This window comes from Scyliorhinus torazame, chromosome 16 (genome assembly GCF_047496885.1).
Source record: "Scyliorhinus torazame isolate Kashiwa2021f chromosome 16, sScyTor2.1, whole genome shotgun sequence".
Lineage (NCBI taxonomy): Eukaryota > Metazoa > Chordata > Chondrichthyes > Carcharhiniformes > Scyliorhinidae > Scyliorhinus > Scyliorhinus torazame.
Window position 1 is genome coordinate 171,372,502 of NC_092722.1, and position 22,388 is coordinate 171,394,889.

General features: G+C 53.6%; 1 protein-coding gene across 4 annotated transcripts in view; it reads right to left on the reverse strand.

Moving 5' to 3' along the window:
- Positions 1-22,388, reverse strand: part of hspa12a (heat shock protein 12A) — a 249,330-nt gene that overhangs the window by 118,677 nt on the left and 108,265 nt on the right. For all 4 annotated transcript variants that reach the window (XM_072479470.1, XM_072479468.1, XM_072479469.1 and 1 more), the window contains 2 exons: positions 21,727-21,809; positions 10,403-10,530 (listed from right to left, as the gene is read on the reverse strand). In XM_072479470.1, the coding sequence (XP_072335571.1) occupies positions 10,403-10,530; positions 21,727-21,809 (211 nt within the window). The remainder of the gene's footprint in view (positions 1-10,402; positions 10,531-21,726; positions 21,810-22,388) is intronic.

Genomic DNA, 22,388 nt, shown 5'->3' on the forward strand with positions numbered 1-22,388 from the left:
CACTCATCCACCCCTCTCCCTGGCACTCGCCCCCTCCTCCCCTGCACTCGCCCCCTCCTCCCCGGCACTCGTCCCCTCCTCCCCGGCACTCACCCCCTCCACCCGGGCACTCACCCCCTCCTTCCCGGCACTAGCCCACCCCCCTCCCCGGCACTCGCCCTCTCCTCCCGGGCACTCGCCCCTCTCCACCCCGACACTCATCCACCCCTCTTCCTGGCACTCACCCCCTCCTCCCCGGCTCTCACCCACCCCCCTCCCCGGCACTCGCCCTCTCCTCCCGGGCACTCGCCCCCCTCCTCCCCGACACTCATCCACCCCTCTCCCTGGCACTCGCCCCCGTCCCCGGCACTCGCCCCCTCCTCCCCAACACTCGCCTACCCCCCTCCCCGGCACTCGCCTCCTCCTCCCCGGCACTCGCCCCGTCCCGGCACTCCCCCCCTCCTCCCCGGCACTCTCCCCCTCCTCCCCGGCACTCGCCCCCTCCTCCCCGGCACTCGCCCACCCCCCTCCCCGGAACTCGCCCCCTACTCCCCGGCACTCGCCCACCCCCCTCCCCGGCACTCGCCCACCCCACTCCCCGGCACTCGCCCACCCCCCTCCCCGGCACTCACCCTCCCCCCTCCCCGGCACTCGTCCCCTCCTCCCCGGCACTCGCCCTCTCCTCCCCAGCACTCGCCCACCCCCCTCCCTGGCACTCGCCCACCCCCTCCCCGGCTCTCACCCACACCCCTCCCCGGCACTCGCCCACCCCCTCCCCGGCTCTCACCCACACCCCTCCCCGGCACTCGCCCTCTCCTCTCCAGCACTCGCCCCCCTCCCCGGCACTCGCCCCCTCCTCCCCGGCACTCGTCTCCTCCTCCCCGGCACTCGTCCCCTCCTTCCCGGCACTAGCCCACCCCCCTCCCCGGCACTCGCCCTCTCCTCCCGGGCACTCGCCCCCCTCCTCCCCGACACTCATCCACCCCTCTACCTGGCACTCGCCCCCTCCTCCCCGGCACTCATCCACCCCTCTCCCTGGCACTCACCCCCTCCTCCCCGGCTCTCACCCACCCACCTCCCCGGCACTACCACAACCCCCCTCCCCGGCACTCGCCCACCCTCCTCCCCGGCACTCGCCCACCCTCCTCCCGGCACTCCCCCCCCCCCCCCCGCCACTCGCCCACCCCCTCCCCGGCTCTCACCCACCCCCCTCCCCGGCACTCGCCCTCTCCTCTCCAGCACTCGCCCCCCTTCCCGGCACTCGCCCCCTCCTCCCCGGCACTCGTCCCCTCCTCCCCGGCACTCGTCCCCTCCTCCCCGGCACTCGTCCCCTCCTCCCCGGCACTCGTCCCCTCCTCCCCGGTACTCGTCCCCTCCACACCGGCACTCACCCCCTCCTTCCGGGCACTAGCCCACCCCCCTCCCCGGCACTCGCCCTCTCCTCCCGGGCACTCGCCCCCCTCCACCCCGACACTCATCCACCCCTCTCCCTGGCACTCGCCCCCTCCTCCCCGGCACTCATCCACCCCTCTTCCTGACACTCACCCCCTCCTCCCCGGCTCTCACCCACCCCCCTCCCCGGCACTCGCCCTCTCCTCCCGGGCATTCGCCCCCCTCCTCCCCGACACTCATCCACCCCTCTCCCTGGCACTCGTCCCCTCTTCCCTGGCACTCACCCCCTCCTCCCCGGCACTCGCCCCCTCCTTCCCGGCACTAGCCCACCCCCCTCCCTGGCACTCGCCCTCTCCTCCCGGGCACTCGCCCCCCTCCTCCCCGACACTCATCCACCCCTCTCCCTGGCACTCAACCACCCCTCTCCCTGGCACTCGCCCCCTACTCCCCGGCACTCGCCCCCGTCCCCGGCACTCGCCCCCTCCTCCCCAACACTCGCCTACCCCCCTCCCCGGCACTCGCCTCCTCCTCCCCGGCACTCGCCCCGTCCCGGCACTCCCCCCCTCCTCCCTGGCACTCGCCCACCCCCCTCCCCGGCACTCGCCCTCTCCTCCCGGGCACTCGCCCCCCTCCTCCCCGACACTCATCCACCCCTCTCACCGGCACTCGCCCTGTCCCGGCACTCACCCCCTCCTCCCGGGCACTCGCCCCCCTCCTCCCCGACACTCATCCACCCCTCTCCCTGGCACTCACCCCCTCCTCCCCGGCACTCGCCCCCTCCTCCCCGGCACTCGCCCCCTCCTCCCCGGCACTCGCCCACGCCCCTCCCCGGCACTCGCCCACCCCCCTCCCCGGCACTCGCCCACCCCCCTCCCCGGCACTCGCCCACCCCCCTCCCCGGCACTCGCCCACCCCCCTCCCCGGCACTCGCCCACCCCCCTCCCCGGCACTCACCCTCCCCCCTCCCCGGCACTCGTCCCCTCCTCCCCGGCACTCGCCCTCTCCTCCCCAGCACTCGCCCACCCCCCTCCCTGGCACTCGCCCACCCCCTCCCCAGCACTCCCCCACCCCCCTCCCAGGCACTACCCCCACACCCCTCCCCGGCACTACACCACCCCCCCTCCCCGGCACTCGCCCACCCTCCTCCCCGGCACTCGCACACCCTCCTCCCCAGCACTCCCCCCCCGTCACTCGCCCACCCCCTCCCCGGCTCTCACCCACCCCCCTCCCCGGCACTCGACCATCCCCCTCCCCGGCACTCGCCCTCTCCTCCCCAGCACTCGCCCCCTCCTGCCCGGCACTCGCCCCCTCCTCCCCGGCATTCGCCCCCTCCTCCCCGGCACTCGCCCACCCCCCTCCCTGGCACTCGCCCACCCCCCTCTCCGGCACTCACCCCCTCTTCCCCGGCACTCGCCCCCTCCTTCCCGGCACTCGCCCCCTCCTTCCCGGCACTCGCCCCCTCCTTCCCGGCACTCACCCACCCCCCACCCCGGCACTCGCCTCCTCCTCCCCGGCACTCGCCCACCCCCCTCCCCGGCACTCGCCCACCCTCCTCCCTGGCACTCGCCCCCTCCTCCCCGGCACTCGCCCTCTCCTCCCCGGCACCCGCCCACCACCCTCCCCGGCACTCGCCCCCTCCTCCGTGGCTCTCGTCCCCCCCCCCTTCCCGTCACTCGCCCACCCCCTCCCCGGCACTCGCCCACCCCCCTCCCGGCACTCGCTCCCCCCTCTACAACACCACCTCCCCCTCCACACCCCCTCTCTCCAACATTCCACCACCACCCCCTCCACGCCCCCTCCACACACACCCCCCTCCACACACCCACTCCACCCCCCCACTCCACACACACCCCACTCCACCCCCCCCCATTCCACCCCCCCACTCTACACCCCCCCCACTCCACACCCCCTCCACTCCACACACACCCCCACTCCACACCCCCCCCCCCCCGCTCCACACGCACACACCCCCTCCCCACCAACTGCGGCCGCGCCGTCACTTCTCCTGCGGCCACCCCACGCCGAGACCTACCTCCGCATTGACGCCGTTAAATAGGTGGTTTAAATTACGCCGACGGGTCTTCGGCCCATCCGGCCGGGAGAATTCGGGCGGCCCCGGGGCCCATAGCACCGCGCTGGCCCTCGCCAATCTCCGAGGCGGGCGGCGCGATTCGCGTCAGCGTGATTTTTTGGGGGCCGGAGAATTCGGCAGCCGGCGGTGGCAGGATTCACGCCGACCCCCGGCGATTCTCCGGCCCAGCGGGGGGTCGGACAATCCCGCCCGAGATGTCCACATTGGCTCGCAGCTGGGACAGGATAAAGATTACAAATTGATGTACCACTTATGGGACCGTGGTAGAATTCTGGAACAGGAAACAAGAGGTTTTTATGCAATTCACCTAAATGAGCAAAAGCATCTCAGCAGTCAATTACCATAATTAATTTTAAAGCAGGTAATGAGGTAAATTATTTGTACATTTTAGTTGCCAGTTTCAAAAATGTTCTCTGTGGATTAGTTATTTTATTGGATCATTAATTCTGAGTTTGCATTTGCAAAACAATAGAAGTGCATCTGGGTTAAACGTTTTCATCCATATTTTTGTTTAGGCAGTCAAACGGAGGAATATTTCCCAACACATTTTGAATGAATCCACTGAACCATGTGATTTTACTCTCACGTCAAGGCTGTGTTCTCTGGGCAGAAATAGAAATGTAAAGAGCAGCTTTGGAAACTGCTCATTCTGCTCAATAGGAATAAAAGTAGTAAAGAAGAAGACAGAAAGCCAGAAAAGCTGCATTTATGTAGCACCCTCCGTGTCCCCAAGGTGTCTCAAAGGCCTCTTAGACAAATAAGCACTCTTGAAATTTGGCCACTGTCACGATTTAGGGAAATTTGCACAATTTGACAGTCAATGTGCAGAAATGCAGGTTTAATGGGAAATCTGGAGAAAAATGGATTGATGGTGACGGCAGTTGTGGAATAAATACAAATTACAGATTAGTTTCTGTCCCATCTTTTTTAAATGCTGCCTTCATGTTACTGTAATGACAAATGTTGCACTAAAATCAAGAATAGCCGAGTTGCCACAATAACATCCAATCTCAAAGAGAAAGAAAATGAATTTTTCTTCTTGTGACTCATTTCCCCAAGGTTCCATTCCCACCCTTTCCTGCTTGAACTCTCAATGACCTGATCTTACTCCTTCTTATTGCTGTAGCTCTTTGCTGACCGGTTTGTTTAATATGGGATATGTTTTTAGTGTCTAGCTTACTTCCAATATATCAATGACACAGCTTAAAGTCTCACATGCAGCAGAAATGTGACATGAAAGAGATGGCTGCAGTATACCCAGATGTTTCTAACAGCTGCATCATACTGTCACATTTTGGTTATAGGTTACTTAAATGTAATCTGGATTTTTCTGTCATCTTATTGGCTAACATGCCAAATTTATTGTATGTACCATATTCTTCATTAACCTTCTCCCCTGTATAAAAGGAACACAGATCACAGACGATGATTTAACTTTGTCACTGTGACTCATTCAAGCAACATTTTAGATTATCAAGCACACCCATTTTATCTGCACATGTCTGAATTAAATCTCAGTAGGACCAAATATTAGATGTGAAAAAATGAAACTTCTGGCCAATTGTTTCTAAATAAATGCCCGATTTTGGAAACTAACATCTGGCCCTCACATCTAAACTTACATAAGTATGGAAACAACTGGCTTTTAACATTACAATATCATATAATGGCTCTGAAATTATAAACACTTGATTAATATTTAATGTTGCATTATGAGTTCATGCAAATTGATAGCTGCAGATATACGTAAACATTAAGAAGTAGATTTGAACTTCAGCCGCCAGACAGCAAATATGTGGTAGCGTAATTGGTCACCTTAAAGTTAAGGGGTGTTGGTTGGCAGAATGGGCAAGCAGACAGCCTAGCTTCATTGAAGTGAAACTGGCAAGCTGCCTGACTGACATTCAGAGGCAGTGTTTGTCACTGTGTTTGTGCCATAGAAATTTGCATTCAAATGGCACCTTTAACATAGTAAAGTGCCACAAGGTACTTCACAAGTGGGTTACTAAAACAAAATTTAACACAAAGTCACACAGGAGATAGTAAGACAGGTGGCCAAAAGCGTGAAGAAACTGGAAGGTTTAAAAGGTGCGTTAAAAAAAAATAGGTGGGAGATGGACACATCGGGCTCCATTTAGTGCTTTGCCAGCGGGTGTGAAGGCAAGGGCGGACTCGTTAAATCCAGCAAGCAACTTGCCCACCATCCTCTCGCCAGCCCCTGTCCCACAGTTATACCAGTGGGTTAATTGAGGCCCTTAAATGGACAATTAAGTCCTGGGATGTGATTGCTCAAATCTGCCAGCTTCTCTTGTCTGAGCTGCAGTGAGAATGGGACTGGCAGAGTAATACGGTGCTCCTGGCGTGTATTGAGTGAATGTCTGTCCGGGTGCCGTTTAAATATGGTGCCAGAACGTTTGACTCCACGAATAACGGTGGAGTGGGCAACTTCCTGCCCACCTACCACAAGATGTCTATGTGCTGAGCACCTCGATAATACATAATTAAAGAGCTAAAAAGTGGAAGGTTGTGTGTATTCACCCATTCCGCCGCCCAGCGGGAATCACACCAAACTTCTCACCCACCACCGGACTTAGTCTCCAGAATGGAAAATTCCGCCCCATGTCCACTGTGCAGAGGAAAATTATGACATTTATAGCATAAAGACTACCATTAAAAGATGTCCATGTTGGGAACTATATTGCAGTTGAACCTCTTTTAAGGCAAAAATTAAAGCTACGAAAAAGCTGCAATGAAAATAAACTTGTCACAATAAATCAAACTCACTGTTTTATTACCTTTGATACTGAGTATCTTAGCCTGTGTTTTGGGGGTCATTCTGCAGTTTGGTCAGTTTATAAGTCGAACGACCGCTTCATGATATAAAAACAGAAAATGCGGGGGAAAAACTCAACAGCTCTGTCAGCATCTGTCTTCTCCACCATTTTCTGTTTCCATTTCAGATTCCCAGCACCTGCAGTATTTTGCTTTTACTTTACTGGTTCATGGTGATGGAAGAGGACAAATTCTGATTTTATTACATTAAAATCCAGGAAACATTCCAGAATTTTTACAAGTGATTTGGGTGTAAGATTCAGCAATTTGTGCAGATCATCCTTGCAAAAAGGTCACAATAACCCCAACAAAAGGAGCAAGGACAAAACATCCTGCAGTAAATACCTCAGGAATGCCTCCCAGAAAAATACAATTCTTTTCAGAGTTCTTAACTAGTACATCGTGCACTCCTTATAGACATTACTGAACATCTGAATGCAGTAGAACACAAAGAACTACCCACTTTCTAATGGGAAATAAAGGTCAAACTCATCTCAGGTATAAAGCCAACATCATGATATTTGAAGCCAGCACTAAGAATTAGTCTCATTCCAGCTTGGAAGACAATTTTTGATGTTCCTTCCTACTGTCTGTCTCTGAGTTGACGAAGGTGGGGTCTTGAGCTGAAATATCCGTTTTGCTCACGTTTTGTTCAAGATGTCACATAGGTAAAAAAAGAGTTGAAACTTGGGCCAGAAACAGGTGCCAAAAGAATCATTAATGGGGCTCATTGCCAATTAAAGTGCCCGCTAGTGCTCATTAACAAAGCTGCACTGAGCTTTGGTGGATAGTGCTTTATCAATATCAACACATGTTCTTAAAGCCAACCTGCTGATAAAGAGTACACAAGTTAGCGCTGAGGTTTTCAAGCGCTACTCAAATGTGAAAACACTTTCTTTCGAAATGCATCGGAAGAATTTCTGGGACATTTTATCAAGACTTCACCAACACTATCAATATTTATTTTGAAATTCTCAAAGGATTCCACCTAAAAATAGAGAGTAGTCTACCTGATAGGAGCCACTAGCAGAAAGGGAGTGTTTGATCACCAACTACTCCAGGAGAGAGGGACAGGAGGAGCAGGTTAGATTCCATCCCCTTGCAGGTACAGAACATCCTTCCTCTTCCACGAGGGTCTCTTGTTCCATATCTGAAAACCTGAGAGACCCTCGAATCAGCCCCCGAACCATTCCGAAACAAGTTGACATGTGACACCCCACCCCACACCTTCAGTGAAGTTGGCATGTGGAGCCTATATCTGATACTCCACGAAAATTACATCTAATCTGTGTTGAATCCATTGGGGTATGTTTTAGCACTTCCATAAATTTAAATTCTGGTAATCGGCAACTGGAACCAAATGTGTGCACTAACTCCAAACTTTTAAACCACATGTTCATTTTCATTGCACTCATTTAGCACCTGTTCACCCTTCAAAATAACCTCCATGTGTTGTGCATCATTATTTTATTCACCAACCAAATAAAATCAAACCAAATTAGGGAATCAGTAATGCCGGATCTTCCACTCAGCGTTGTGAACCGCGGGTCATGCTATTTCCTGGCTTTTTGATTCAAGCTCGCCATGTCCTGGCACTCCTGTAGTATTTTCATCTCTCTGAAATGTGGGCAAGCAAGGCTCAGGTCTTCCGCCTCCCTAGGCAGGCCCAAGGCGGTGATGGAAGCATACAAGTGTTGAGACGGGCTGGTGAGAAGGCCCACTTTGGTTCTCTGGGACATCAGCCCAGTCCTCTTCATAGTCCTCACATCATCATCCATCCCCTAAGCCCCCTCATATCCCCGATGTCCTTTCTATGCTCCCACATACTGCACATGCCCCTTCCAAATAAACAAATATGCCTTGAAAAAGTACATTAAGGTAAGAAAAACTTACTACAAATCATAAAAGTGTAAATCAAACAAATCTGACACTCTCCTTCAAGCTGTCTCAACTTTGCCTATAGCACTGAGTCTATTGGTCAGTCTTCAAGCTCAGCCAAGCATTCATAAAGAGGATATCTGGAACTGTAGCCACAGAAGTATTTAGAAAAGAGGGCCAGGCTTCTATTTTTCCAGATTGCCTCATCATCATTGCTTGGCTGAGTTCCAAAAAGGCTAATAGATTCAGCTTAGCAAGGGTCTGTTTCCACAGCTTGAAGGAGAGTGCTAGATTTGTTTGACTGATATTAATAAGATTTTGTTTCTTTAATGCAAATTTTTCAATGCCTCTTTATTTCCCAAGGTTATGAAGCGTTAAGAGGATTTCATCTTTATTCACTGATACTCCGAATGGCTGTGGTTGATTGAGATGTTTATGAGGCTGTAAGATCAGCAGCATTTTACAAATGGGATTTTCAAAATCTCTTTACTTATTGTGTTAGTTTCAGGCGCATTTCAAAGACTTGCCAATGGCCCATTGATTCTATATATAGTGGATACTGGGACAGTAGATATTGAGGACGCATGGAGGCATTTCCTTCTTAAGATGTTAAGCTGCCAAAAGGACATCGAGGGTGGAATCTTACTATATTTTTTCAAAGTGTCGGTTCAAGTCTGGAATTCCTGTGGGGGTGGCACAGTGGCACAGTAGTTAGTACTGCTGCCTCACTGCGCCAGGACCCTGAGTTTGATTCCAACCTTGGGTGACTGTGTGGAGTTTGCACATTCTCTCTGTATCTGTGTGAGTTTTCTCCGGGTGCTCTGGTTTCCTCCCACAGTCCATGAAATGTGCAGGTTAGGTGGATTGGCCATGCAAAATTTCCCCTCAGTGTCCAAAGGAATTACGGGGAAAGGATGGAGTATTGCATGTAGGTAGGGTGCTCTTTCAGAGGGTTGGTGCAAACCCGATGGCCTTCTGCACAGTAGGAATTCTGTGAAAACTGGTGAGAATCCTGCCAACAACAGGAAAACTCACTGAATATTGAGCCTCTTTAACAAAATTAGCTTTTCCCACGTGATTCACACTGCGCTCGTGGTGGCTTTCCTCTCATTCATTCCCTGGGATAACGTAACCTCAGCAATCAGCTCCTTTTAAATGCGTCCACAGCACTAGGGACAAGTCCAGTTGGGGATTTGGCTGCCAGGAAGGCACCACCAAGATTTTCAGAGGAACCTTTCACAAAGCCCCTGAATGGTGCGGAGCAGAGGAGTGACATCCTCGACCCGCGTTCCTGCAGACATCCATCAACCAATGTCACTCATTCTCTTATTTAATGACTCATTCTTTCCCTTAGAGCAGGGGTGGGCAACCTGTGGCCCGGGAGCCATACCCGGCCCATCAGGATTTTGAGTGCGGCTCACGAGACATCTTGTTGACGGTTTCTCACACGAAGATTCATTACGTTCCACTGGTTTCCATTCGCATAGCTTGTTTCCGACTGGTATGGCTGAAGTGATACGCACATAAAGCAGAGGCACCTGAAGTGAAGTGAATGCTGATGGCACACAACATTGACTGTGAGAGCTGTACACTCCCTCTGCGTCAAATCAAGCACAAATATTTATTTTGTTTTTACTATTTGAAGTTGATGATAGTTTCATTAATATAGGAAATATTAAGCACTTTTATTAAACTTACAAAATATTTGGCATATATTAAATTTATTCAATCTTATTCAGGAGTCACAGTTAGTGAACAAGCCCGATTTCAATCTTGTGGCCCACTGAGATGAAGGAGGGCCACTCATGTAGCCCACTTACTAGCCTTAGATGCCCATCGCTGCCTCAGATCATGTTACAGCATTTCTGAGTTAGACATTGTAAAGAAAAGTGATTTGCATATTACAGTTTTCATTTCAAAGATATTGTTTCTAAATATAAAAGAGGAAAGGGCATGTGGCTTAAAAAAAATGTTTCTGTGGCTCTGCGGTGTCTGGTATGTGCAAACACCCATCAACATGCTTGAGGATCCATTTCAGTCAGATGTAATTGCCTTTTTGGAGTGCAGAAACATTGCACGAATATCTTGCTCAATATTTAAATGAGTGGAGTTCCTACTCCTCCTGGAAGTCTTCCATTATCTACCACACTCCTCATTCTCTGAGGTTTAACAGCTATCGTCTAAGAAACAGCTGGAATATCAGCAGTGCCTCTGCATTGCAGTACTTACCTCATTATGTGAATGCACTCAGGGTCCCTGGCGAAGCTGTAAGCATATCCACTAGAAGTAGTGCCAAAATCAATAGCTACCACCACAACAAACGACTGGTGCAAGGATGCAGTTTGTTCAGAGTCTTTCTGTAAGAAGAAACATCTTTGTGAGAAAATCACTTCAAATCAGATGATTTAATCTTTTGTATTGTCAGATGCCGGTCAAGCTTTACTAAAATGTTTTCCCATTATACTAATTACCTTCAAAATAGAATCATTTTATTTTTGGTTATTACTGTAGTTAATGAAGCCCTGAGTCAAAGATTATTCAGCTATCTTTCTATCGCCTGATTTATGAATGTTGGAAGTTAGAGGCAAATTAGAAGCTCCATAAAGGAATAGAGAGAAACCACTCTTCAGGGATTATGGCAGTAATAGAATACTGCCTTTCACAATCATTCAAAGACATTTCCAAACAGGTTCCCTGAATTAGTTTGATGTACTAATGGGTTATCAAAATATTTGTGTGTTAAACAGGAAAGTTAGGCAGGCAATATTTAGGGAGACTGGTACCTATAGACTGCAGCCTGGGAATCGGCACAGCTAGTTATATTGTCAGTTCTTGCTTGCTGTTAACTTGCAGCAATGGGGCTTGTGCATGTGTCCTTGCATTCACATGCAGGGCTCTGATTGATAGTTTCCAAATGCATGTTGAATGCTAACATTAGGTGGCAGCTGATGGGAGTGCCACTTTTCTCTGCACCCTGGAGGGGTTTAAAATTGATCTTAACCATTTCCTGTGAGATCCTCTTGCATTATATTCCAGAAAGCCAGTTGGTAAAGTATAGAACTGGGATGAATCTTTATGCACTCCAATAAGCGTTTATAAACAAAGTTACACATTGCAAGCATGGACAATCCAACAACCATTTTTTCAGTCAGTGTCTCTGTTTTTTGTGTCTCTTTTCGGGGTACAAGTGAATCCATAGTTAATGCCCATTATCTGCAACAATTGAACACCATTAGTATACCATTAAAATCCTGGAGATGGTCTCACACCCCCCCATGGTCACATCAGGTGCAGAACCAGGGGCAGGATTCTCCCCTACCCGGCGGAGCGGAGTGGCGGGAACCTAAAGGAATTCTCCGCACCTTTAGGGGCCAAGCCCTCACCTTGAGGGGCTAGGCCCGCGTCGGAGTGGTTTCCGCTCTGCTGGCTGGCGGGAAAGGCCTTTGGCGCCACGCCAGTCGGCGCCGAAAGGTCTTCGCCGTGAGAACGCATGCGCGGGAGCATCAGCGGCCGCTCACGGCATCCACGAGCATGCACAGGGGAGGGGGTCTCTTCCGCCTCCGCCATAGTGAAGACCATGGCGAAGGCGGAAGGAAAAGAGTGCCCCCACGGCACAGGCCCGCCTGCGGATCGGTGGGCCCCGATCGCGGGCCAGGCCACCGTGGGGGCAGCCCCCGGGGCCAGATCGCCCCGCGCCCCCCCCCAGGACCCCGTAGCCTGCCCGCGCCGCCTTGTCCCACCGTTCAAAAGGAGGTTTAATCCACGCCGGTGGGCGAGGGTTGGCAACGGCGTGTCTTCGGCCCATCGCGGCCCGGAGAATCGCCGGGGATGGGGCTGCCGACCGGCGCGGCGCGATTCCCGCCCCCGCCGAATCTCTGGTGGCGGAGAATTCGGGACACGGCGGGGGCGGGATTCACGCCAGCCCCCGGCGATTCTCCGACCCGGTGGGGGGTCGGAGAATCGCGCCCCAGATCACTAACCTGACTCTTGAGCTACACTGCCAATTTTACAATCCAGTTTGCATTGTCACAAAAGTGCCAACATAACTCAAAATTAATAGTCTCTCTTTTCCAGACTAGAATTTCACACAAGTGGAAGATGGAGCTTTTACTAGGAATGTTATGAGTGAAGCACTGAAGACCAGTTTCATAAGTTTTATAGTGTATAGTAACAATGAGCAGAAACATGATGAACAACTTGTATTTATCTGTGTCTATAACTCAGTAAAGCATCAAAAGGTGCTTCGTAGGAGTATTAACCACATAATATGGCACGGCCACATATGGAGATATTAGGGGAGATGACTATGAGATCGATTGAAGGTAGGTTTTAAAGTGTATCTCAAAGGATGGGAGAGAAGTAGAGAGGTGGGGAGCTTCAGGAAAGGAATTCCAGAGCTTAGGGCCGAGACAACTGGAAGCACCGTTGCCAATGGAGAAATGTTTAAAATCAGGGCTGGTCAAGAGATGAGAATTGAAAGTTTTCTGCTATCTCAGATTGGAGGAGATTACAGAATGAGGCAGGAGGCAAGGCCAATAGAAATTTAAAAATTCATTTTTAAATGAAGCCCGATCTCTCGGCCCCTCCCCCGATGCCACCCTCGGACCCTGTGGCACCAGCAGTGCCAGGGTGCCAGCCTGACCAGAGGCCGACCGCCCAGGGGCGTCCGATAATCTGGGAGATCCCCCAAGTGCCATTCCACCTGGGCCCCATTTGTAGCAGCCGGCTGGAGTCTCCTCGGCGAGGCCGGTAGATGACGGGTGGCCGTTCGATCTGGCATACTCACAGTTAAGTGGGCTTTCCAGCCCTTTTAACGAGATCACGTGAGGCATAGCGACTGTCGGGAATCCCAGGAGAGGTCTCTCCCGGGATCTACCGGCCGCGTTTAGTCCCGATTCCGACAGGATGCAGCTGGTAAATTGCATCCCATATCTCTCTCATTGTAAGCAGAAGGATTAAATGTAGATCAGAATAGACCTATGGAGGAGAACACTATTATTATTATTCACAGGGGAGATCACTTGAAGTTGTGGCTATCGCCCCTTCCCCCTCCCCTCCCAAAACCCACAACCTGCTAAAAATGACGACACTTCAAGTATTTGGCTGTAAAGATTTTTGGTATATTCTGAGAATATGAAGAGTGCTATACAAATGACGTTGTTCCTGTTCCCTCGCAGTGAACCATTTTCTATGGACAAGGTAGAGCTGGATGGCGGGAATCTCCATTCCAGAGACTAAGGGCCGCATTCTCCACTTCAGCGGCTAAGGGCCGGCTGAAACAGGGAATTTGTGGACTTTTTACAACGACAAGATCGGCGCTGAACCCTCGCTGATTCCAGGACCAGTGAGGGGCCAACTCGAAGTTGGCGCTGGGTGAAACCCCCGACTCCCACGGCGGAAACCACCGGAGAATGGCCAGGTCCCTGGTCGCGCATGCGCAGCCCGGTGACAACCTGCAGCGGTCGCGCCGTTCAACATGCCGCCGGCTGTATGCGGACCCGACCCACCAAATAAGGCACCACAGGCCACACCCTGGTCACCCCCCAACCCTGGCGGAAGCAACCCCCCCCCCCCCCCGGCATGGCTCCTGGGCGAGTGTGGCGGCACTGGACACAGTCCTCAGCCACCATGCTGGATTTCCGACCACTCATCAAAGGCGTAGAACAAGGCTTATCCGGGGTGGAGCATCGCGGGAGGACCTTCCGATGACGCCATTTTGGAGGGGGCGGAGACTCAAAAACCGGCGTCAAACCGGCGCCGCTCCTGATTTGGGTGTCGGAAGGGATTCTATGGCACAGATGCTGGCACCAGTCCTGGAGCCATTCAGGATATGCTAATGGGCCAAAACCAGCGCCACATGGAACTAGTGTGATTCCAATACACACCGGTGTGTGAATCGCCAGGGTCGAGATTGGCACTCGGGAGCCTGACAAGCTGCAGCTGCATATAAACATCCTACTCCCCACACGAAGATGCCACCACGAAGAGCGGCCGAGGTTCGCAGATGCAGAGCAGGAGACACAGCTGAATGCCGTGGAGGAGAGGAGAGACATCCTGTTCCCCGAGCTGGGAAGGAGACTGCACCCACAATGTCAACTGGGCCTGTGCGTCGGTGGCAGAGGCCGAGAGCACCATGGGTCCCACCGCCAGGACCCATCAGCAGTGCAGGAAGAAGCTGCACGGCCTCCTCAGGGCGGCCAGGGTCAGTCACCACGACCACCGGGCCCCTGGCACTAATCCTCATCCCACAATCCCCATGCCCTTCACCATCTCCTCCCACCATATGCCCCCACCAGGTGGACTGATAGGCAGCGCCGACAGGCCAACCAGGGTGAGTTGCCACCACCACCATGCCCCTGGCACTAACCGCTGTCCCACACACTCATTGCACCCCTCCTCCTAGAGTGCGATCAGAACGCCACCTGCCAGCAGTCTGCACGCACCCCATCCTGCACTACATGCCAACACCCATACTACCCACTATGCCCGGGTACACTGCACACAAAGGTTACGGACCCTCTGCGTTGCCCACGTCCAAGTGTCTCACACTATCCCACCAAAAGAAGGCAGCAAGGAGAGAGGTCTGCCAGAGCTGCAGCGTCTCACCATCGCAGAGCAGAGGGCATTGGGCCTGGTTGGCAGGGCTGTAGAGCGGGCAGTCGCCGAGGCGGAAGTTGACATTGGAGATGCAAGTCAGCCCCCACTGAATTGTGGCACGTGTGTCACCTCTACCCCCACAACAGTCCTACCTGCAATCTAACCATGCGTTTTGTCTTGCCTGGCGATGAGGCGGGTCCGTCTGGGGTCCCCCGCCTCCAGCCGTATCCCCGCAGCTCAGCTTGGCGGCAAGGTGGGACCTATTGGTGAACCGCGCCCCTCCGCCCCAACCCCGTAACGCCACATGACCAGAGACGTTACCGACTTTTCATCATTGTTGTCACAGGCATCCTCCACCATCCCACAGACACTCACCTCGGTTGGGCATTATAGTGAAGAGGCTGCTGGGACACTATCTGGTGCGCACCACACACATGCAGTGATGCATCAGGTGAGGTAGGCACCACCGACGGGGGGGGTGGGGTGGGTGGGGAAGGGGGGGAGGGACAGTTGAGCGGTCCAGACATAGGGAGTAGGGCAGATTTCTTGCCTTAATGAAGTGGTACAACCGAGTGACTCCTGGGTGACAGACGCTGTCGTGCAGGGCCCGGAGTCGGTCTACCTGTGCGTTGGCATATGTACCTCATGATAGGGTATCTGGAGGTTCGTTGAGTTTGCCGGGGCGATACATAATCTCGTAATTATAGGTGGAGAGCTCGATTCTCCACTGCAAGATTTTATGATTTTTGATCTTGCCCCGCTGTGTGTTGTTGAACATGAAGGCTACCGACCGTTGGTCAGTGAGGAGTGAATCTCCTGCCAGCCAGGTAATGCCTCCAATGCCGCACAGCTTCAATGATAGCTTGGACCTCGTTTTCGACGGATGAGTGCCGAATTTCAGAGGCATGGAGGGTGAGGAAAAAGAATGCCACAGGCCTGCCTGCCTGATTGAGGGTGGCAGCAAGGGCGACGCCTGACGCGTCGCTTTCTACTTGGAAGGGCAGTGTCTCATATACAGCGTGCATTGTGGTCTTGGCAATATCAGCTCTGATCCGGGCAAAGGCCTGTTGGGCCTCGGCCGTCAGGGGAAACTGGGTGGACTGTATGAGTGGGCGGGCCTTGTCCGCATAGTTTGGTACCCACTGAGCGTAGTATGAAAAGAACTCTAGGCAGCGTTTGAGGGCCATGGGGCAGTGGGGGAGTGGGAAATCCATGCGGGGGCGCATGCAGTCAGGATCGGGCCCCAGAACTCCGTTCTGGACCACATAGCCGAGGATGGCTAAGCGGTTCTTGCTGAACACGCACTTCTCCTTGATGTAAGTGAGGTTAGGAGAGTAGCGGTGTGGAGAAATTTAGCAAGGTTGGCATCGTGGTCCTGCTGATCATGACCGCAGGTGGTGACGTTGTCTAGGTACGGAAAGGTGACGTGCAACCCGTACCGGTCAACCATTCGGTCCATCTCCCTTTGGAAGACTGAGACCCCATTTGTGATGCCGAAGGGGATCCTAAGGAAGTGGTAAAGGCGGCCGTCTGCACCGAAGGCGGTGTATGGACGGTCCGATTTACGGATGGGGAGCTGGTGGTAGGCGGATTTCAGGTCTACCGTTGAGAAGACCCGGTACTGCACAATCTGGTCAACCATGTCAGATATGCGTGGGGGGGGTACGCGTTGAGCTGTGAGTACCGGTTGATGATCTGGCTGTAGTCCACGACCATTCGGTGTTTCTCCCCAGTTTTAACTACTACCACTTGAACTCTCCAGGGGCTGTTGCTGGCCTCGATGATGCCTTCCCGAAGCAGCCGCTGGACTTCGGACCTGATGAAGGTCTTGTCCTGGGTGCTGTACCGTCTGCTCCTGGTGGCGACGGGTTTGCAATCTGGAGTTAGATTGGCAAAGAGGGAAGGTGGGTCGACCTTTAGGGTCGCGAGGCCGCACACAGTAAGGAGTGGTAAGGGCCCGCCGAATTTCAGAGTTAGGCTCTGGAGGTTGCACTGGAAGTCCAGGCTGAGGATTAGTGCAGCGCAGAGGTTAGGGAGAACATAGAGGCGGAAGCCGCAGAATTCTACGCCTTGGACCATGAGCGTGACCGTACAGTACCCCCGGATCGCTACGCAATGGGATCCGGAGGCCAGGGAGACTTTTTGGTTGGCGGGGAGTATCGTGAGGGAGCAGCGCCTTACCGTATCCGGGTGTAGGAAGCTTTTGGCGCTCCCGGAGTCCAGCAGGCAGGAGGTTACATGTCCGTCGACTTTCACGCTGGTGGATGCGTTGGTCAGGTTATGTGGATGAGACTGGTCGATTGACATGGAGGAGAATCTTGGTTGGCCATCGGGTAATAGGGCGGCTGGTGAGCCCGGGTCCTAGAACGCTGGTGGTGCCCATGAGCTGAGGGGTAGAGAAGATGGCGGCGCCCAAAGATCTTGAGGGTTACAAAATGGCGGCGCACGTTGCGGGGGTGGAACAAGATGGTGGCGCCCATGGAACGCACGTGTTGCGCGGAGGGGGAGGATGACGGTGCCCACTGGCCGCACGTGGTCTGCCGGGGGGGGGGGGATGACGGCATCCATTGTCCACGACCGAGGGGGGTGGGGGCGTTAGCAGCTACTGAGCGGGCCTGGCACACCGTGGCGAAGTGGCCCTTCTTCCCGCAGGCTTTACAAAGGGCATCGCGGGCCGGGCAGCATTGGCGGGGGTGCTTCTGTTGGGCGCAAAAATAGCAGCGGGGGTGCTTCTGTTGGCCGCAAAAATAGCTTCCGGGGCCTCCAGGGTTCGCTGGCTGGCGTGCAGCGCATGCGTATTGGGTGGGAGCGCCCCCGCTGGGGCGGCTGTCTGTGGGGTCCACGAAGCGTAGGAAGGGGGGCCACGTGGCTGGGGGTGTAGGACTGGACGTTGCGCAGGACGACCATCATGGAGAGTGCTAGCGTTTTAGTCTCTGCGAGGTCACGCGCGGCCCCTTCTAGGAGTCGCTGGCGTATGAGATCTGACCCAATTCCAGTCACAAAAGCGTCCCGCATAAGGAGGTTTGAGTGTTCCGTGGCTGTAACGGCCTGACAGTCACAGTCCCGGACTCGTGGGATTAGGACTTGCCAGAAGTCTTCTATGGACTCACCAGGGAGTTGAGAGCGAGTGGCGAGTGCGTGTCTGGCGAAGAGCGCGTTCGTCTTCTGTGCGTAGTTGTCCTTGAGTAGAGTCATGGCTTCGGCGTAGTTCGGCGCGTCCTGGATTAACGGAAAGACTTTGGAGCTCAACCTGGAATATAAAATCTGAATCTTCTGAGCCTCAGGAACAGGGGTTGGTGCCGCGTATACGCTTCGAAGCAAGCTAGCCAGTGCTGGAAGTCCTTTCTGGGGTCGCTTGAGTGAGGATCCAGCTGCAGGTGATCCGGTTTGATATGGAGGTCCATCCTTAGAAACTGATAGCAATAAATTGAGGCACAATCAATTGGACAAAGACAATAGTTGAATCCAACTGAGGCTTTATTGCTATTAGATGTGTGGCCTCCCAAAGCAGCTGGCGAAATGGCTGCTGGCTGGAGGACACGCATATTTATACCCCGCCTCCTGGGCGGAGCCAGCAGGCAGGGACAACCGGCGAACCTGTAGTACAGGTCCTACCGTACATCACCTAATACAGGTGCAACAGTGGTTTACCACAGTACTAAAGCCTCAATTGTATTCAACTCTTGTCTCTGTGCAATTGATAGTGCATCACAGGGATCACCCAGGCAGACTGTGGGAAGTGCTACCGAGGGCAGGAATCAGACCTAGTCAAACTATGCAGAGCACCAGAGCTCATCGCGGAGCGGCTTGTCATCATCCTCCATCCTATGGACCAGACCCGCTGATACTGCCATCCCAGGGCCAGCACACTGTAGTGAAGCAGGTGGGAAGCACAAAGTGGGGTGCAGCTGCAGGGAGGGGTGGGGGGGAACCTGTGAGCTACCAGTGGCCAGGCCCCCTAGTCGGTGAACCTGGAGGCAATTAGAGCCCCGTGCGGCCTCCTGTGGCTGCCCGAGCCCCACGCTCCGCCCATCCTGGCCCTCCTTTGCATTCTCCTTGTTGGATGCGGCCTGGCATTCAATATCCTCTTGCAACATGTTGTCTCTCCCCTGCACAATGTTGTGGAGGATGCAGCAGGCCACCACGATGTGGAAAGCCCTCCGAGGGCTGTAGTGGAGGTTCCCACCAGAGCGGTCCAGGCACCTGAACCGTATACCAATGCACCGCTCGATTATGCTCCCGGTCGCTGCATGGGCATCTTTTTAATGGTTCTCTATCATCAGTCTGAGACCTCCAGGCGTCATCAGCCACAACTTCAGTGGATAACCCCAATTGCCCAGGAGCCAACCCCTCACCCGGGAAGCGCCTCAAAGGTGTTCGGAACCGTCGAATGTGCCATGATAAAGACATTGTGCACGTTGCCTGGGTATGGGGCGCAGATGTGCATGATGTGCAGCTGGTGGTCACATACCAACTACACATTGAGGGAGTGTAATCCCTTTTGGTCTGTAAAGGGCACCCCCTTATGCGGCGGTGCCCATCGGGGGACATGCGTCCCATCAATCACCCACTGGACCTGGGGCATCCCGACGATGGCAGCGGATCCTGCTGTCTGGGCAGCTTGATGAGCTCGGTCCATATTCAGGCGAATGTGTTGTTCTGCCCAGGCATACATGGCCTCCATTGTGGCATGGATGTACTTGTGCACGGAGGTCTGGGAGATCCCAGACAGGTCGCCACTCGGCGCCTAGAAGGATCCTGGGGCAAAAATGTTCAGGGCGACCGTCACCTTCAAGACAACTGAAAGCGGGTTTGATCCCCCATTGCCCCATGGCTCTCGACGAGCCATGATCTGGCAGATACGCCGTACGGTCTCCCTGGTCAGCTGGAATCTTTGGCAACACACTCGGTGCCGCAGGTCCTGCCGATATACATGAGGCCTAATGCGATGCACTCTTCCCACCTCCTCCTCGGCCTGTTTTGCAGCTGGCTCTTCAGCATCACCGGCTGGCCCCTGCTCCTCTGGGTCGGGTTTGGTTGACAGGGTCCTTCCCGAGCAGCTCCTGCTCATGCAGCATTCATTGCAACCCCTAGGGCTGTGCCGGCCAGGCAGACGGCGACGACTTCTGGTTCGATACCGACATCCATTGTCTGCAGGTGGTAAAGGGCAGAAATGTTAGCATGGTGAGTGCTCCCATGCCCACCCAAGTCCAACCGGCAGCTTGGTGGCCCTGGCCTGCATTGCAGCTCCTGCCCGCGCATGGCTGTGTGGAAATGGTGCCAGGTTGTGGGGGGGTGGGCGCAGTGCCCCACTGACCTGCGCCATGTTTGGTGGCATGCATGTGGGCAGGGCATGGGTGGGAATCGGCCTGGGTGGGGGGGGCACCTGTTGGAACCGTAGCTGCGGTGTTCTGTGGGTCCTTTGTATGGTGCATCGGTTATGCCTACTTGTCTTGGGCCACGAAGGATGGGGGCAGGGGCGCAGTGGGCAGGCAGAGATTGGTGACAGCCGGTGGTCCTGCGGGGTGCGATGGCTGATAATGTCACTGGCGGGATGTCTGCCTGCGAGAGGGGGTGCCAGGGTGGGTGCTGATAACGATTGTGCAGGGGAGCTCCACAGCACCTCTGCTGCCCCAGCAGTGGCACACTGCCTTGGATGGGTGCACTGGGGTGTGCTGATACCTGATGTATCACTGTGCTGGTCCACGTTCATCCTGTTAATGGGTCGGCTGGGTCTGTGGGCTCCTGGGGGGGGGTGATCTGAGTGGTGGAGAGCACCCATACAGCCGGTGGCACTCTGCGCATCTACGGGGGGTCACTGAGGGCACTCAGATGGCTGCCATGCAGGCCGTGGCAATGGTGGTCCGTGTCCGGCCATCCTGGTACCGGGTGGGGGTACCCTGACCCCACGGCCCCTCTCCCAGTCACCCTCCCCCGCTACTCCCCCAGCCCTGGTAGAAGCTGCCCCCAGCCAGTGGCAACAACTGGCAGCCTACGGTTGCATCTTTGGAAATTTAGTTTACCTCCTCTCTCACCCGCATCTGCCACCCTGCCTGTTTCCCGATTTTAAATACCATAATTAGGGCATTATGATCGGCACGGGCTTGGAAGGCCAAAGGGCCTGTTCCTGTGCTGTACTTTTCTTTGCTCTTTGTTCATAAGTGAATCACGTGTCATCACTTCCACCTGGCGGAGGCGGATCATCAAGGTAGGCCGGAGACTACCTTGTCGGTCCCATTAATGATATGCTAACGGCCTTTACAGTACAATTTGCATGCCCACGTCGGCGCTCTATCGAGGCACCGGAGCATAGTATTCCATTGGCTGCCCGTCGATTTTCAGCTGGCGTGTGATTCTCCACCCAATCGTGATTCGTGATTCCAGCGTCGCTGGATGGAGATTCCCATCCGGGGTCTTTGTCCAACATGCTGGAGTCTGCAAAGTCTCTTGTTTTCATAAATACCTGATTTAAATCAAGTCAGTTCACTGCTATAGTACATTCTGATCCAGACTCCCGGAAATCTACCCAGAATTGGATGTGCCATGTTTGTCTGAGATGGGAGCTGAGTCTAAGTTCCAACTTGCTGGCAAATAAACTCCATATCATTGACAAAAGCTTCAAAAATTCAGAATCAGGTTTCAGTATTGTCCAGTTGAATCAAACAGGTCGTCACCACTATAATAAGTTACCAGCTTTAACAATTGATTACATTCTGAATAATAACAATAAAAAGAAATGAATAATAAACATAACAGCTATAAATATACCCAAACTTGGAACAGTTCTACATCATTACATCAAGGCAAACTACCATATAAATGTTCCGATTGTTATTAACTTCATTAACAGCAGCATTATTGACAACTAGTAATTCTGCTCAGATCGAAACCCCAAACAGCAATAACATATCAAAATAAATGTGAACAGTTCGAAGAGAAAGGAAGCATGCTCTTACTGGAGAAATTGAAGGACTAAGTGGGGTGATACCAGGCTCTCCCAGGCTTTTAGCTGGTGATGGATAAGTTGAAGAGACATTTTCTGTAGAGAGGTAAGCATCATTAAATCAAGATTCAATCTTTAAAAATAAATTGCAAAGAAAATACAGGATTACAAAACAAGATTGATGTAAATGACTTTGACCAGTTGAAATTTGAGAAGTAAGCTGTTTTATTCGATTTCATAGAATCCCTACAATGCAGAAAGAGACCATTTGGCCCATCGAGTCCACACCCACTCTTTGAAAGAGCACTCTAACGAGGCCCACGTCCCTCTGTAACCCCATAACCCCCAACTAACTTTTGGACACTAAGGGGCAATTTTGCACGGCCAATCTACCTAACCTGCACATCTTTGGACTGTGGGAGAAAACCGGAGCACCCAGAAGAAACCCACACAGACACGGGAAGAATGTGAAAACTCGGCACCATCACCAAGGTTGGAATTGAACCCGGGTTCCTGGCGCTGTGAATCAGAGGTACTAACCCATGCTGCCCATAAGTTTTATTTATAAGTTAATCTTTTTAAGGTAAATAAATGGAAATGTTTTTTGGCTAAAGGCTCTACAGCTAATTACAAACATATTTATTTTTATGGATATTGATGGGTCTGCTGTAGATT